Genomic DNA, 12,479 nt, shown 5'->3' on the forward strand with positions numbered 1-12,479 from the left:
TTAAAATGAAATGAATAAATAATTGAATGGAAAGGTAACAGTGACATAAAATAATAATAATAGATAAAGGGACATCGTAGTAGATGAATCTATAGGGGATGAAGTCAGCCCATGGGATAACCCCTTAATGCAACATTAGAACCTGGCGGACTCAACTCCAACTTCGAACTCTTCGGATTTTTATAGGGGATTCACTCGGCCCATTGGAACACCCCTATTTGGTCATTAAGGGGTTATCCCATGGGCTGACTTCATCCCCTATAGATTCATCTACTACGATGTCCTTTTATCTATTATTATTATTTTATGTCACTGTTACCTTTCCATTCAATTATTTATTCATTTCATTTTAATTTTATTTTTACTTATCTATGTTTCATTTCGTCTCATTCTATTATTATTTATATTAATTTTTATTTTTATTTTATTTTTTAATCATTTATTATTTAATTTTTTAATTTTATTTTTATTTTTATTTTATTTATATCTTTTTCTTATTTTTATTTTTATTTTTATTTTTATTCTTATATTTTTTATAATTAAACTCTTATTTTAATTTTATATTTTCATTTTTTCTCATTTAATATTTTCTAATTTTATTCCTATTCTCATTGTAATTTGACTACTATAACTAATTTTATTTTATATCTATGGTTATTTACATTTATTTTTATTTTTATTTTTATTACTTTTCTTGTTTCATTCCTGTTTCATTTTATTTTATTTTATTGTATTCCCTTATTTATTTATTCTCAATACACCGTCTGTCATTTAATACTATCTCTCATCTCTCTTTATTATCCCAAAAAAAACTCATTTGTTTGGGAAAACGCATCGTTACAATTTTTCAACAGAATTCACACACCACTCTATACTTAGTACTGCTCTCTAGGTGAACCGATCCATTGAATCCATTTATGTTTTTTATTATTATCCATCAATGTGTTAAGGGGTGGGATTTGTGCCCATATAAAACAACTGATGATCTATGGCAACTATCATGACTACTGAGGAAAGGGTTATATTATACAACCCTGAAACGCGTCTAGTCGTTATCTACTGGCATAGTAGTACTTGAACTGTGCCCAAATTTTATGGCCAGTTATTCTTCATGAACTGTACCATCATTAGCGCTCTCACTCTGCTACCTACCCGGTTCAGCAGTTCAGATCCATCCCGGTGCAATCATCCTGGTGTAGCCATCCCGGCTCTGACGTCAGACGCCGGCACCACGAGGTGAACTTCCAGCCCTCCAGTATATGGTCCTGTCTACCAACTAACAAAGCGGTGAGGAATACCAACTCTAGCGCACGCCAGCGCCAGCAGTCCCCGGACACCACTACGATCTTCGGCGCCTGCCAGAGCCTTAGCCGACAGCGACTGCCACCACGCTCAGACCCTACTGGACCAGGCTTACAATTGGAAGCACCGCACAGTGAACTGTGCACACCACGGACACTCAGCCATTGCGGGAGCAATATCCACCGCCTGAGCTACAATTTACAGACCGGTAACAATTTCTAATAACACAGACTGTTTGCTACTGTATCTAAAAGGGACATATTTACCCTAAACATCTAGAAGAGCAACTTTCTAATATATTTGCATGGTACAGATCTTACTCTGCTATTATATTCTATTACTCTATGCCAAGTTTATAATTTTAACACTATTGCCTAATACATTGTTAGGTTGCCTTTTAATATGTATGTTCTTCTCACAAGGGCCCTGTGAGAAGTGTCGAAATCTTATTTATATTTTATAAATAAATGATAATTATTATTGAAGCACGATCCACGTATATCCATTTTATACTCACCTAGAAGGTCCGGGCTACACTGTATTTTTTGGTTTTCCTTTTCTAGCAATTAAGGTATAGTTGCTTGCCCCGTTTGACCTCGGTGCGTAATAGTTGTGAGCTGCACACATCTACATAGTTTTTAATTTACAAATCTGTTTAACTTTCTGGTATCAGTTGATTTAAAAAAATAAATAAATAAATTCCACCGGAGTACCCCTTTAACCCCTTAAAGGGGTTCTCCACTGCCTTAACCTACTTTTGGCAGTTAGTTAGCTCTGTGGCTATATGTTATTATGTTTTTTTTTATGTTGCTAACGGTTCTGTATGTGGTGTTTTATTTACCTTTTTTCCAGACCCGGAAGCTGGTTTCTTCATTTGCTTCCTGCCTAGCCTCGACCACTTTTTTTCTTTTCTTCCGCCGCCATCTTGCCACCGAGACGTCACCGTGGAGGGTGGTGGGTTGGAGGCCGGCCTTCCCCCTGCTCTGTACGTGCCCGCCTCCCACGCGACGGAATCCTCTGTCATCATCAGCGCGCACCCTCCTTACTTTCAGCTTCTTCTAAGCTGAATGCGGATTGGGCTGCTTTCGTCGAATCGGATGCCGTGATGGACGCATGCGCAGTTGGTCCTCGCTCCGAAGGATCATCTGCGCATGTGCCATAGTGATGTCATCATCGGGCCGGACGTGCTGGATGATTGTCAACCCTAACCTGGCCAGAGGTGAGTCCCGGAGCGCTGGACACCTGAAGGTTTGCTATGGCAGTGTTTCCCAACCAGGGTGCCTCCAGCGATTGCGAAGCTACAACTCCCAGCAAGCCCAGACAGCCTTCGGGTGATCTGGGCATCGCTCTGACGTAAATGTACGTCCTGGTGCGTTAAGTACCACCCCACCTCATTTACGTCCTGCATCGTTAAGGGGTTAAGGACACAGCCAATTTTATTTTTGCATTTTCGTTTTTTCCTCCTCGCCTTCTAAAAATCATAACTCTTTTATATTTTCATCCCCACTAGTATGAGGGCTTGTTTTTTGCATGACCAATTGCCCTTTGTAATAACATCACTCACTTTACCGTAAAAATGTATAGCAAAATTAAAAATACTATTTGTGTGGGGGTTTCGTTTTCATGCTGTACAATTTACGATAAAAATGACATGTTTTCTTTATTCTGTGAGTCAATACAATTAAAATGATAGCCATGATTGCATATTTTTCTATTATTTTACCACTTTAAAGAAATCTCAAACTTTTTAACCAAATTAGTGCGTTTAAAATCTTCTATTTTGATGACCTATAACTTTTTCATTTTTCCGTGTAAGCGGTGGTATGGGGGCTCATTTTTTGCGCCGTGATCTGTACTTTTTTTTTTGATAAACCATTTGCATATATGAAACTTTTAATTATTATTATTTTATTTTTTGGGGAATATTATATGACAAAAAAGCAGCAATTTTTGACTTTTTTTTTTATGTTTACGCCGTTCACCGTACTGGATCCATAACATTATATTTTGATAGTTTCGAACATGTATGCATGTGACGATACTAAATATGTTTATTAATTAATTTTTTTTACACTTTCTGGGGGTAAAATGGGAAAAAGTTACAATTTACATTTTTATTGGGGGAGGGGATTTTTCTAGTTTTTTTTACATTATTATTTTTATATTTTCTTTTACACTTTAATAGTGCCCATAGGGGACTATTTATAGCAATCACTTGATTGCTAATACTGATCAGTGCTATGCATAGGGCATAGCACTGATCACTGTTATTGGTGACCTTCTGCTCCGGTCTGCTCGATCTCAGACTAGAACAGAAGACCCGTGGAGATGGATGGAAGCAGGTGAGGGGACTTCTGTCCGCCATTATGGATGATTGGTCACCACGGCAGCAATGCGGGCGATCTGATCATCCATTTTAGTGACCGCAACTGCCGCAGATGCCATGATCTGTATTGTTCATGGCATCAGAGGGGTTAATGGCACATATCAGCACAAACGCTGATGTCTGCCATTACCGGCGGGTCCCTGGCTGCTGATAGCAGCCGGAACCTGCTGCGCATGACACGAGCACCATTCCGATGCTGGCGGTTATGTACAGGACGTAAATGTATGTCCTGGTGCATTCAGTACCAGGGCACCAGGACGTGCATTTACGTCCTATGTCGTTAAGGGGTTGAAATCAATATATGGCCTCAAGCTCAAAGAGGTGGAATATTACAATTGTAGGCTTGATGGGCTGAATTTTCTCCAAATTTTTTGAAAAAGGCATTGCGATGGCAGCTCAGCCAGAAAAGTAGAACACCTAAGAGGTAATTCAGTCCAAGAAGGCAATGCTAAAAACAGAAAGTTTACAGCAAATAATTTGGCTGTACATCATTCATAGTGGAATGTAGACCAAACTAAACTAAACTTTGTGTTAGTGGACTGGTAGAACATTACGGATAAAAGAAAGATCTCCTTGCCATGAAGGACATCTACTCAAAGACAGTGTGGGACTGAATGAAGGGATGTGTGTCCGTAAAATAAAGGATCTATTGAGTGAGATGTAGTGGAAGTCTCTGGACAGGGGAATATTCAATAAAATGTCCTGTGTTTTTGAATTTATAAAGGCCATACTGCACTCTTAATGTGCTTAGAAACGTAATGTAACAGAAATCAAAATTTTATAATCTGGGAAAGTAAGTGTTAGGCCCATGGTGATCTCCTCTCTCATCTAATCTTTGATGTTTTCCAGCAGGATTGTAGCCATAGCAGCACTTCCGTGGCTTACATATAATGTTGCGGCACATATAAGTAGTAAACAGGGTGGGGAGTGGGATGCTAGTGGCTCCACATAAATGACCCAAGTCCTCTTTATAGCCCAAACAGGAGTAGTCATTACCATGGTGCACAATATCATTGATAAGCACTGTATTGTCTATTACATATTGGAGAATATTTTATTACTATTATACCCACACTGATGTTCATGCATATGTTTACTTATTATCACATATCTCCACTTACTATGTGCTGGAAACATCATATAAGCAAATCAAAATTTACAGACAATTGTAAATAAGGAGTAGCAGTATCTCTAAAACATATTTTAAGGGGAATTTCCATCATGGAAAGTGATGGCTTACTGCATTATGATCAGCGGCAGGGATGGATCTTCCAGCCACCCAACTGGGCAGGAAACTGCAACTAGCTTTATATAGTTAAATGTGGATAGGCTGTAGTTCCCCACACAGTGGGTGACTGAGATGTCTCTGTGCAGGAAAAAATTGTCTAGGGTACAAAGCATATTCTTAGTATATCCTAGCAAAACAGATGTGTCCCTTCTTAACCTCTCTCTAAACTTCATGTGTTCAGTGATGCATGGTGTGAGATAACCAGCCATTTACAGCAACATGATCTCCAGACACTCTATTACAATGTGTTTCACGTAGTCGAAGCCTTTTATGTGCTTTCATAGCATGTTGCGGTATTGGGTTGAAAAGGTTTCATGGAATTCTTAACTAAAGAAAAGGTAAGGCTGGACACATCTGTATGTTCTCACTTTAGAATATTGGAATAATCCTTTAATAAGTTGTTTGTATGTAGATCATGTCACCAAAAACAACCACAGCGAGCGAAAGGTCTTCATATAATTGCTTATATATCTGTGCAGTTGAAAGGATTATGTATTCTGACTACAAATGTACATTTTCCAGAAAAGGAGTGTCTATAACACTATAACAATAACTATAATAACATAAATTAGGCTCATGCCAAGTACTCTATTATTTTTGGCACATTTTATTTAGTAAATCTCCCCCGCTAGGCATTGTTTTCCAGGATTTTTTTTAAATCTAATTTGTGTGCTTACAAACAGACGCAAAAATATTTCTCTATCCAAAGGTTAATGCTTTCTTAAAAATCCTTTTTTCATCTTATTTGATCTATTTGTATTCAGTGTAGGTGATGAGCCATGGAAGCAGTAAGACAATTGCTATAATATAATTTGGGATGACATCCAAACCATTGGTCACCAAATAATATAATCGGACGTCCTTTAAGTTCTACCTTGTTGTCTCATCTTGTCGTTTCACTTTTCCGCCCACCCCTGTCGAGTTTGTGGCTGCTAGAGGTGGTTGGAAAAGCAGAAAGCAATCGGAGTGGCGAAGTTAAGCAAAATACGTAACTCCCATTGACCGTAATAGGAGCTGCATAAACCATGTAGCCCCTAGAGCTAAACTGTTTACGTAACTCAGAGTTGCATAAACAGCATAGTTGTACTACTCCTGGAGGTGGCCAGAAAAACAAAAACAATGAGATGTGAATACCCTTAAAGTCACACAATGCATACCATGTACTTTTGCATATGGATGCTAAAATGGTTTTCCGAAAGTAATACTTTCATGTGAATAGGGATAGGTTGTATTACCGGATACAGCAGTAAGTTTTTGCATGTATGCTCTAAGGGGTGAGGTAGTGGTGGAATTTCAACCCATCCTAAGAACTGTGAACACCTTTTACATTAAAAGGGCATACTGATTGTTATTATTTTATTGTTCATTTGTTTCCAAAAATGTAAAATTATGCAACTATATGTATATATATATATATATATATATATATATATATATATATATGTGTGTATAAGCCTGTTAAGGCTGTATTTGTGTGAGGGGCGTAAGTATTCAACACCCCTTGTCCTCTGGGCAGAGTTTACATGAGTTAGAGCAGGGGGGTGTGAGTATATAAAGCCTCCAATACTCTAAGGCGGCCGTACGTGACGTTTTGTGAAAACCACCCATCCCTCCCTTATATTATTTCATCCATCTACAGGGTATGCCCACTAAAGGCGTGCCCTCAGGACGCGGCTAATGGCACATATCTGACTGCTTTGCTAAGGTTATTGTAATTCTCACAGGTAGGTATGCAAGAGTGGGAGCCACAAGCACAAGTATGAAGCCCTGAGGTTTACTGCTTCATCCTTTCCTTTTCTAAGTGTTACGCGTGACCCTACCCTTAAAGGTATTTTCATGATGTAGAGCATCAATGTGCTGTCCTTAAACACAATGGGAACCTCTTCTCAGTCGACACACCATGACAGTTTTGGAATATACAGTATTTAACTGGTGAAGCATAGTAGAAACACTACATGGATTTCACAATATGTGTCTCTTAATATAGAATGTCTTTTGCATGGATTTGTTACAGGATTCCAGGCACTAAACTTTATTAAATATATCACGTGAAGAGTTATTCATTTCACAACTTCAATTTACATTTTGTTGAATGGTTTTCGAGCACTAAATAAATATTAATTATCTTGTCTTTGATTGTGATTTATTGACGAACATATTTCTCGTGTCTGCACAACCAGGGAATAGTTCATTATGCTCAGAAGTTTATACAAGTCTAATTAAAATGTGATTTTTGTGTAATCGCCTGTCTTAGATTGATTTGCAAATTGCTACAATATTTAACTAGATATTCAGTACAAACATAAGAGCAAGAATGTGAAAGTTTATATGTCCTTTTCAGAGCAGAGATTCTTAAATCTAATATGATTACATGTAACTATTTCTTTCATGAAACTACATTTCAAAATAAAAATAACAAAAAAAAAATGTGATGAAACAATATGTATATTACGCAATCTATTCTCTTCTCCATTCCATGCTGATGAAATAAATGTCTTGACAAATCACATGGATCATAGAGGAAATAATTATTTTTATACTGCAGTTTCTCAGACTACCGAACAGTCAGTTTGGAAAATCAAGTTTGGAAATGCGCCACCTACATAGACGGCAATGCATTTCCGAGCAGAATCTGCAGAAATATTGAACAGGTTCAGTTTCTGCAGAGGCTAGAATCAGGATTTGCCGTGGAAATTCCGACCTGCACACAGAGCAGCAAAATCCTATTGCGGCGAAATTACCGGGCGGAATATTTCCGCGGAATTCCGCTTGGAAATACCGGCTTGTGAACACAGCCTTACCATGTGAAGACCCTCATTGGTGTCTAGTGATACAAAATTAAAGAAATCATTGTTCATAACTGTGAAGTGAGGTAATTGTAGCAATAGTAGGGAAGTGAGTTGACCTTCCACTTTCCTGACATAGACATATAGATGAAGAAAGACTGGTCTGATGCTGTACATTGGTTAGTAGTTCTAGATGATAGAATCAATTGACCATGTTCAAGATCTAGGAATATCTAAGTGGTTATTTCAATGTTTAACTTTACTAAATGTAAACATAAAAGTAGCCTTAGTAGAATGTCTGTTGACATATTAAGTTTAAATACTTTTTATCTATAAGTTTACCTCTTGGACTGTTAAGTGAAGCCTCATTTGCGTTTTCACCATCTCCACAATGGCTTTGGTCAAACGGAAGACACTGATCACCAGTCCCAGCTATTACTTCAAAGTTCTTTGACAGCTCCTTAATTTCAGAGAGAGATTTCACTTTGTAGACTTTCCTAGTATTGGTATCCGATAAGTATAAAGATTCTGAAGAGGGATCCACAGCCAAGTAATATTTATGCGCTGGACTAGTACTGTAAGAGAGAATATGGTGTATTATTATTTGAATATGGTATATTATTATTTATATAATTTTTCTACATAATTCTACATATTTGCTGCTGATTCCACAACATATGCCCTATCCCTTACAAATGATGGGTCATCTGCATCTGACCGTGACATCTATGGGGTTAAATGACTAGTACCAGAGGTAAGACAGTGACAGTGAGGGTCCGGTTGATAAAGGCTGACTTATCCTGACAAAACATTGTACTATAAGGTAAAATAAATAGATAACCAACAGAACTAATTCCTGAACCTCAGCTGTGTTTTTTTTTTTTTTTTTCCATTGAATGCTCATAGGAGTTGGGACCAGAAATGTTTGAAGCTGCCTCAACTCCTGAGCCTACTCTATACTCCCTGTAGTTTCAAAGAACATCTCTTAACCTGTAGGACCTGTTCTGTTCTACAATACACTGACAATCTACTGAAGTGACAGTAACCCAGGTCTGAATAAAACTTGAGGAGATGAGTCACAATTCTTAAAAAGTCTTACAAACAAATTCAATAACTAGAAAAAAAATATTCTATCCTGTCCTAGACAAAATGTTTCAGTAATTTCTGACAAACATGTTGATGGAGACATTGCTATTAGAGATGAGCAAATTTTTGAAAAATGTAATTTGGACGATTCGCTAAATTTCCCCCCCAAATTTGGTTCAGTCCGAATTTATTTGTGGCAAATTTGTATTAAAAACGGCAATTTCTGGCCTACAGAGAGCCTCAATTGGGGTGAAGAACACCTTGTATTGCTGTAACACACATAGGCTCTGTGCTGGGTTAGTTAAATAATACAGTAATTCAGTATTACATGCAGATTAGAGGCGTCGCTATTAGAATCACTGTCGCAGAGCGGCACAATGACAGAGCCTGGAGGTGGCATCAGTATGAGGAGACCATATAGTGTCTGAATGACCCAGCCTGGAGGTGGCAATAGCCTGACGAGACCATAGGGCCTCACAATTGAAAAGATTAAATATATTTTTTAACATTAAAAGGGGTACTCCGGTGGAAAACTTTTTTTTTAAATCAACTGGTGACATAAAGTTAAACAGATTGTAGATGTGCACCATGTCTGTTTTTCTACCCGAATTCACACTGTGACTTCTATCCCCTCCTTTTTTTTGATTTAACATGTGCTGCACCCTTCCCCACCCCCTCAGCCCAATCCTATATAAGTAGTAGTTAGCTACACATGGGTCATTTCTTTCCTAGCAGCCTCCCAGTCTGACTGGGAGAGCATGGTAAGTGAGCTATTGGACCTTGTTCACACTGGTGTGGTGCTGTGCGGTGTCCGTTGCTGCCGTGGCGCCGTGTCTGCGGGGGGGGGGGGTGCGGCCCATAGACTGGTTTGAGTGGCATTGGGGTCACTCTGCCGGTGGGTCGTTCCCCCCTGTGGGCATTGGAGTCGCGGCGGTGGTGGTCGCCGCCCGGTGCTGCGCCATTTTATGATAGGGACGTTAGGGACCCACTCTAAATAGGTGGCCTTGACGTGGCGAGTGGGCTTGTACTTTTTGATTAAAAATGTATACTAACAACCTGTTAGTTTTTGATATTATGCTGAGAAGCAGTCAGATCATTATACAAGATTGTAGATGTGCACCATGTCTGTTTTTCTAATCGAATTCAGATTTGTAAATTACTTCTATTAAAAAATCTTAATCCTTCCAGTACTTATTAGCTGCTGAATGCTAAAGAGGAAATTATTTTCTTTTTGGACCACAGAACTCTTTGCTGAATCATGAACACAGTGCTCTCTGCTGACATATCTGTCCATTTTAAGAACTGTCCAGAGTAGGAGAAAATCCCCATAGCAAACATATGCTGCTCTTAACAGTTCCTAAAATGGACAGAGATGTCATCAGAGAGCCTGGAGTTGGCGGCAGCATGAGGAGACCATATAATGGCTGAATGGCACCGCCTGGAGTTAGTGGCAGCATGAGGAGACCATATAGTAGCTGAATGACACAGCCTGGAGGTGGTGGAAGCATGAGGAGACCATATTGTTGCAGAATGAGACATCCTGGAGGTGGAAGCAGCATGAGGAGAACATATTTTGGCTGAATGACACATCCTAGAGCTGGCATCAGCCTGAGGAAAACACATGGTGGCAGTATGAGACAGCCGGGAGGTGGCATCAGCAGCATCAGGAGTCCTGAAAGTGACCCGGTGACATAGTGGGGCGGTGGGTGGCAATGCCAGTACCCGGTGATGAAGGTGGGTGAAAAAAGCAGAACTTGACATCAGATGTGTGGCATCAGGTGGGTGGTAGGATCAGAATAGTAGCTGAGGCAGGTAGGCAGAATAAACAGTCTCTTTTGTAAAAATGTTAGTGTGCACAAGTAAGTATTGAGGATATGCATTACGTAAAACTGAACTTTAAATAACATTCTTAGAATAAAATACATATACCCCAATTTTTTTTGAAATCAAACAAAAGGAAAGGTGTGCAAAAAACACCATGTGCCACTTACACAACCAAGTATTGATGTGTTGCAAAGACCTCTAAAAGGTGGAAGGGAACAACGTATGGTTCATTGTAACCGTTGGGGGTAAAAACTTCCCCTGTAAGGCCCTACACTCGCATTATTAATTCCCTGCTTGGCAAGTGTTACTTGCCCTAAAAAGGGCGGTCCCACACAGGAAACTCTCTCTATTTCCACCTAAAAACCCTGTGAAATGGCAGTGTTTGTAGGCGGAAATAGGGAGAGGTTCCTGTGTGGGGCCGCCCTTTTTAAGGGCGAGTAACACTTGCCAAGAAGGGAATTAATAATGCGAGAGTAGAGCCTTACAGGGGAAGTTTTAACCCCCACTGGTTACAATGGACCATATGCTGTTCTCTTCGACCTTTTAGAGTCTTTGCATCACATCAATACTTGGTGGTGTAGGTGGCACTTGGTGTATTTTGCACACCTTTCCTTTTGTTTGATTTAAAAAAAAATTTGGGTCCATATATTTTATCCTAAGAAAAGTTTTAGCTAATGCATATCCTCAATGCTTACTTGTAGTCTGATGCGGAGGAATGTCTGTAACTGGGGAGCAGCACCTTAAATATGTTTTGCACTATACATATTTGTGAAATGTTGGTGTGGCACCATGGTCAATCTACACTGATGCATCAGGCATTGGCAGAAATCCTGGCTGATCCATGCCTGATTCATTTTCACAAAGGTCAGTCTCTTCACATTTTTCGTCGACAGACGAGTTCTCCTTGGGGTTATTATGGCCCCCGCTGTACTATACACCCTCTCTGATGGCACACTACTGGCCGGGCATGACAGCTTTTCCAGGGCAAACTCTGCTAGTTGCGGCCACAAATCAAGTTTGGCTGCCCAGAAGTCCAGCGGATCTTCAAGTTGTGTTGACATGGGCATGTCAAGGTTTGCCATCACCTGCTGGTTCAGGTCCTGCTCCAGGTCTACCTGCTGCTGATGAGTTGCTTCACTATGAGGGTGAAGAAAGCTACTTATCAGCAACTGTAGATTCAGCCTGCATCTGATGGAGATGGTACTGCTCCTGCCACCCCACCCCACACCAGTAGCCATGGCAGTTGAAGGTGAGCACAGAGGCCCCCCCCGAGTCAGACCTGCGAGAGTAGCAAAGTAGTGCCGGTAGCAAGGGTCAAATAATGTGGAGAACAAGAAGTCATCACACTGCTGAATGGTGACAATTTGGCAGTCACTACGCAAGCAAGTGAACATGCATCGTGCCATTTGTGCAAATGACTCGGAGGAACTCTGTGCCTCCATCTCCACTGCATACTGACAGAATGTGTCTGGGTCCTCTATCTCACCTTCCTCATAACCCTCTAGCTCCTCTAACTGCTCCTGCTCCTCCTCTCCTGTCAGATGACTAGAAAAATCGCCCATCTCGCAAAACCTAAGCTGTGCTCCACTGTGGCCCTCCCCTCCTCCTCCAGTTCTGCCCACACAGGGCAGTGAGATGTAGGCGCCACGTCTCCAGTGCCCTGACCAGCCATTGTTTTCAACATATGCTGTACTAAATGATGCAGTGGAATGACGTTGTTTATCCCGTAATCCTGGCGACTGACTAATAATGTGGCTTCCTCAAAGGACCTGAGCAAATGGCAGGTGTCACGTATGAGCTGCCACTG

The 12,479-nt window shown here is 40.1% G+C and overlaps 1 protein-coding gene across 3 annotated transcripts in view; it reads right to left on the reverse strand.

Moving 5' to 3' along the window:
* TENM1 (teneurin transmembrane protein 1) overlaps window positions 1-12,479 on the reverse strand; it is an 876,412-nt gene that overhangs the window by 186,896 nt on the left and 677,037 nt on the right. For all 3 annotated transcript variants that reach the window (XM_056539239.1, XM_056539238.1, XM_056539237.1), the window contains one exon: window positions 8,105-8,337. In XM_056539239.1, coding sequence (XP_056395214.1) covers window positions 8,105-8,337 — 233 coding nt within the window. The remainder of the gene's footprint in view (window positions 1-8,104; window positions 8,338-12,479) is intronic.

This window comes from Hyla sarda, chromosome 9 (assembly GCF_029499605.1).
Source record: "Hyla sarda isolate aHylSar1 chromosome 9, aHylSar1.hap1, whole genome shotgun sequence".
Classification (NCBI taxonomy): Eukaryota; Metazoa; Chordata; class Amphibia; order Anura; family Hylidae; genus Hyla; species Hyla sarda.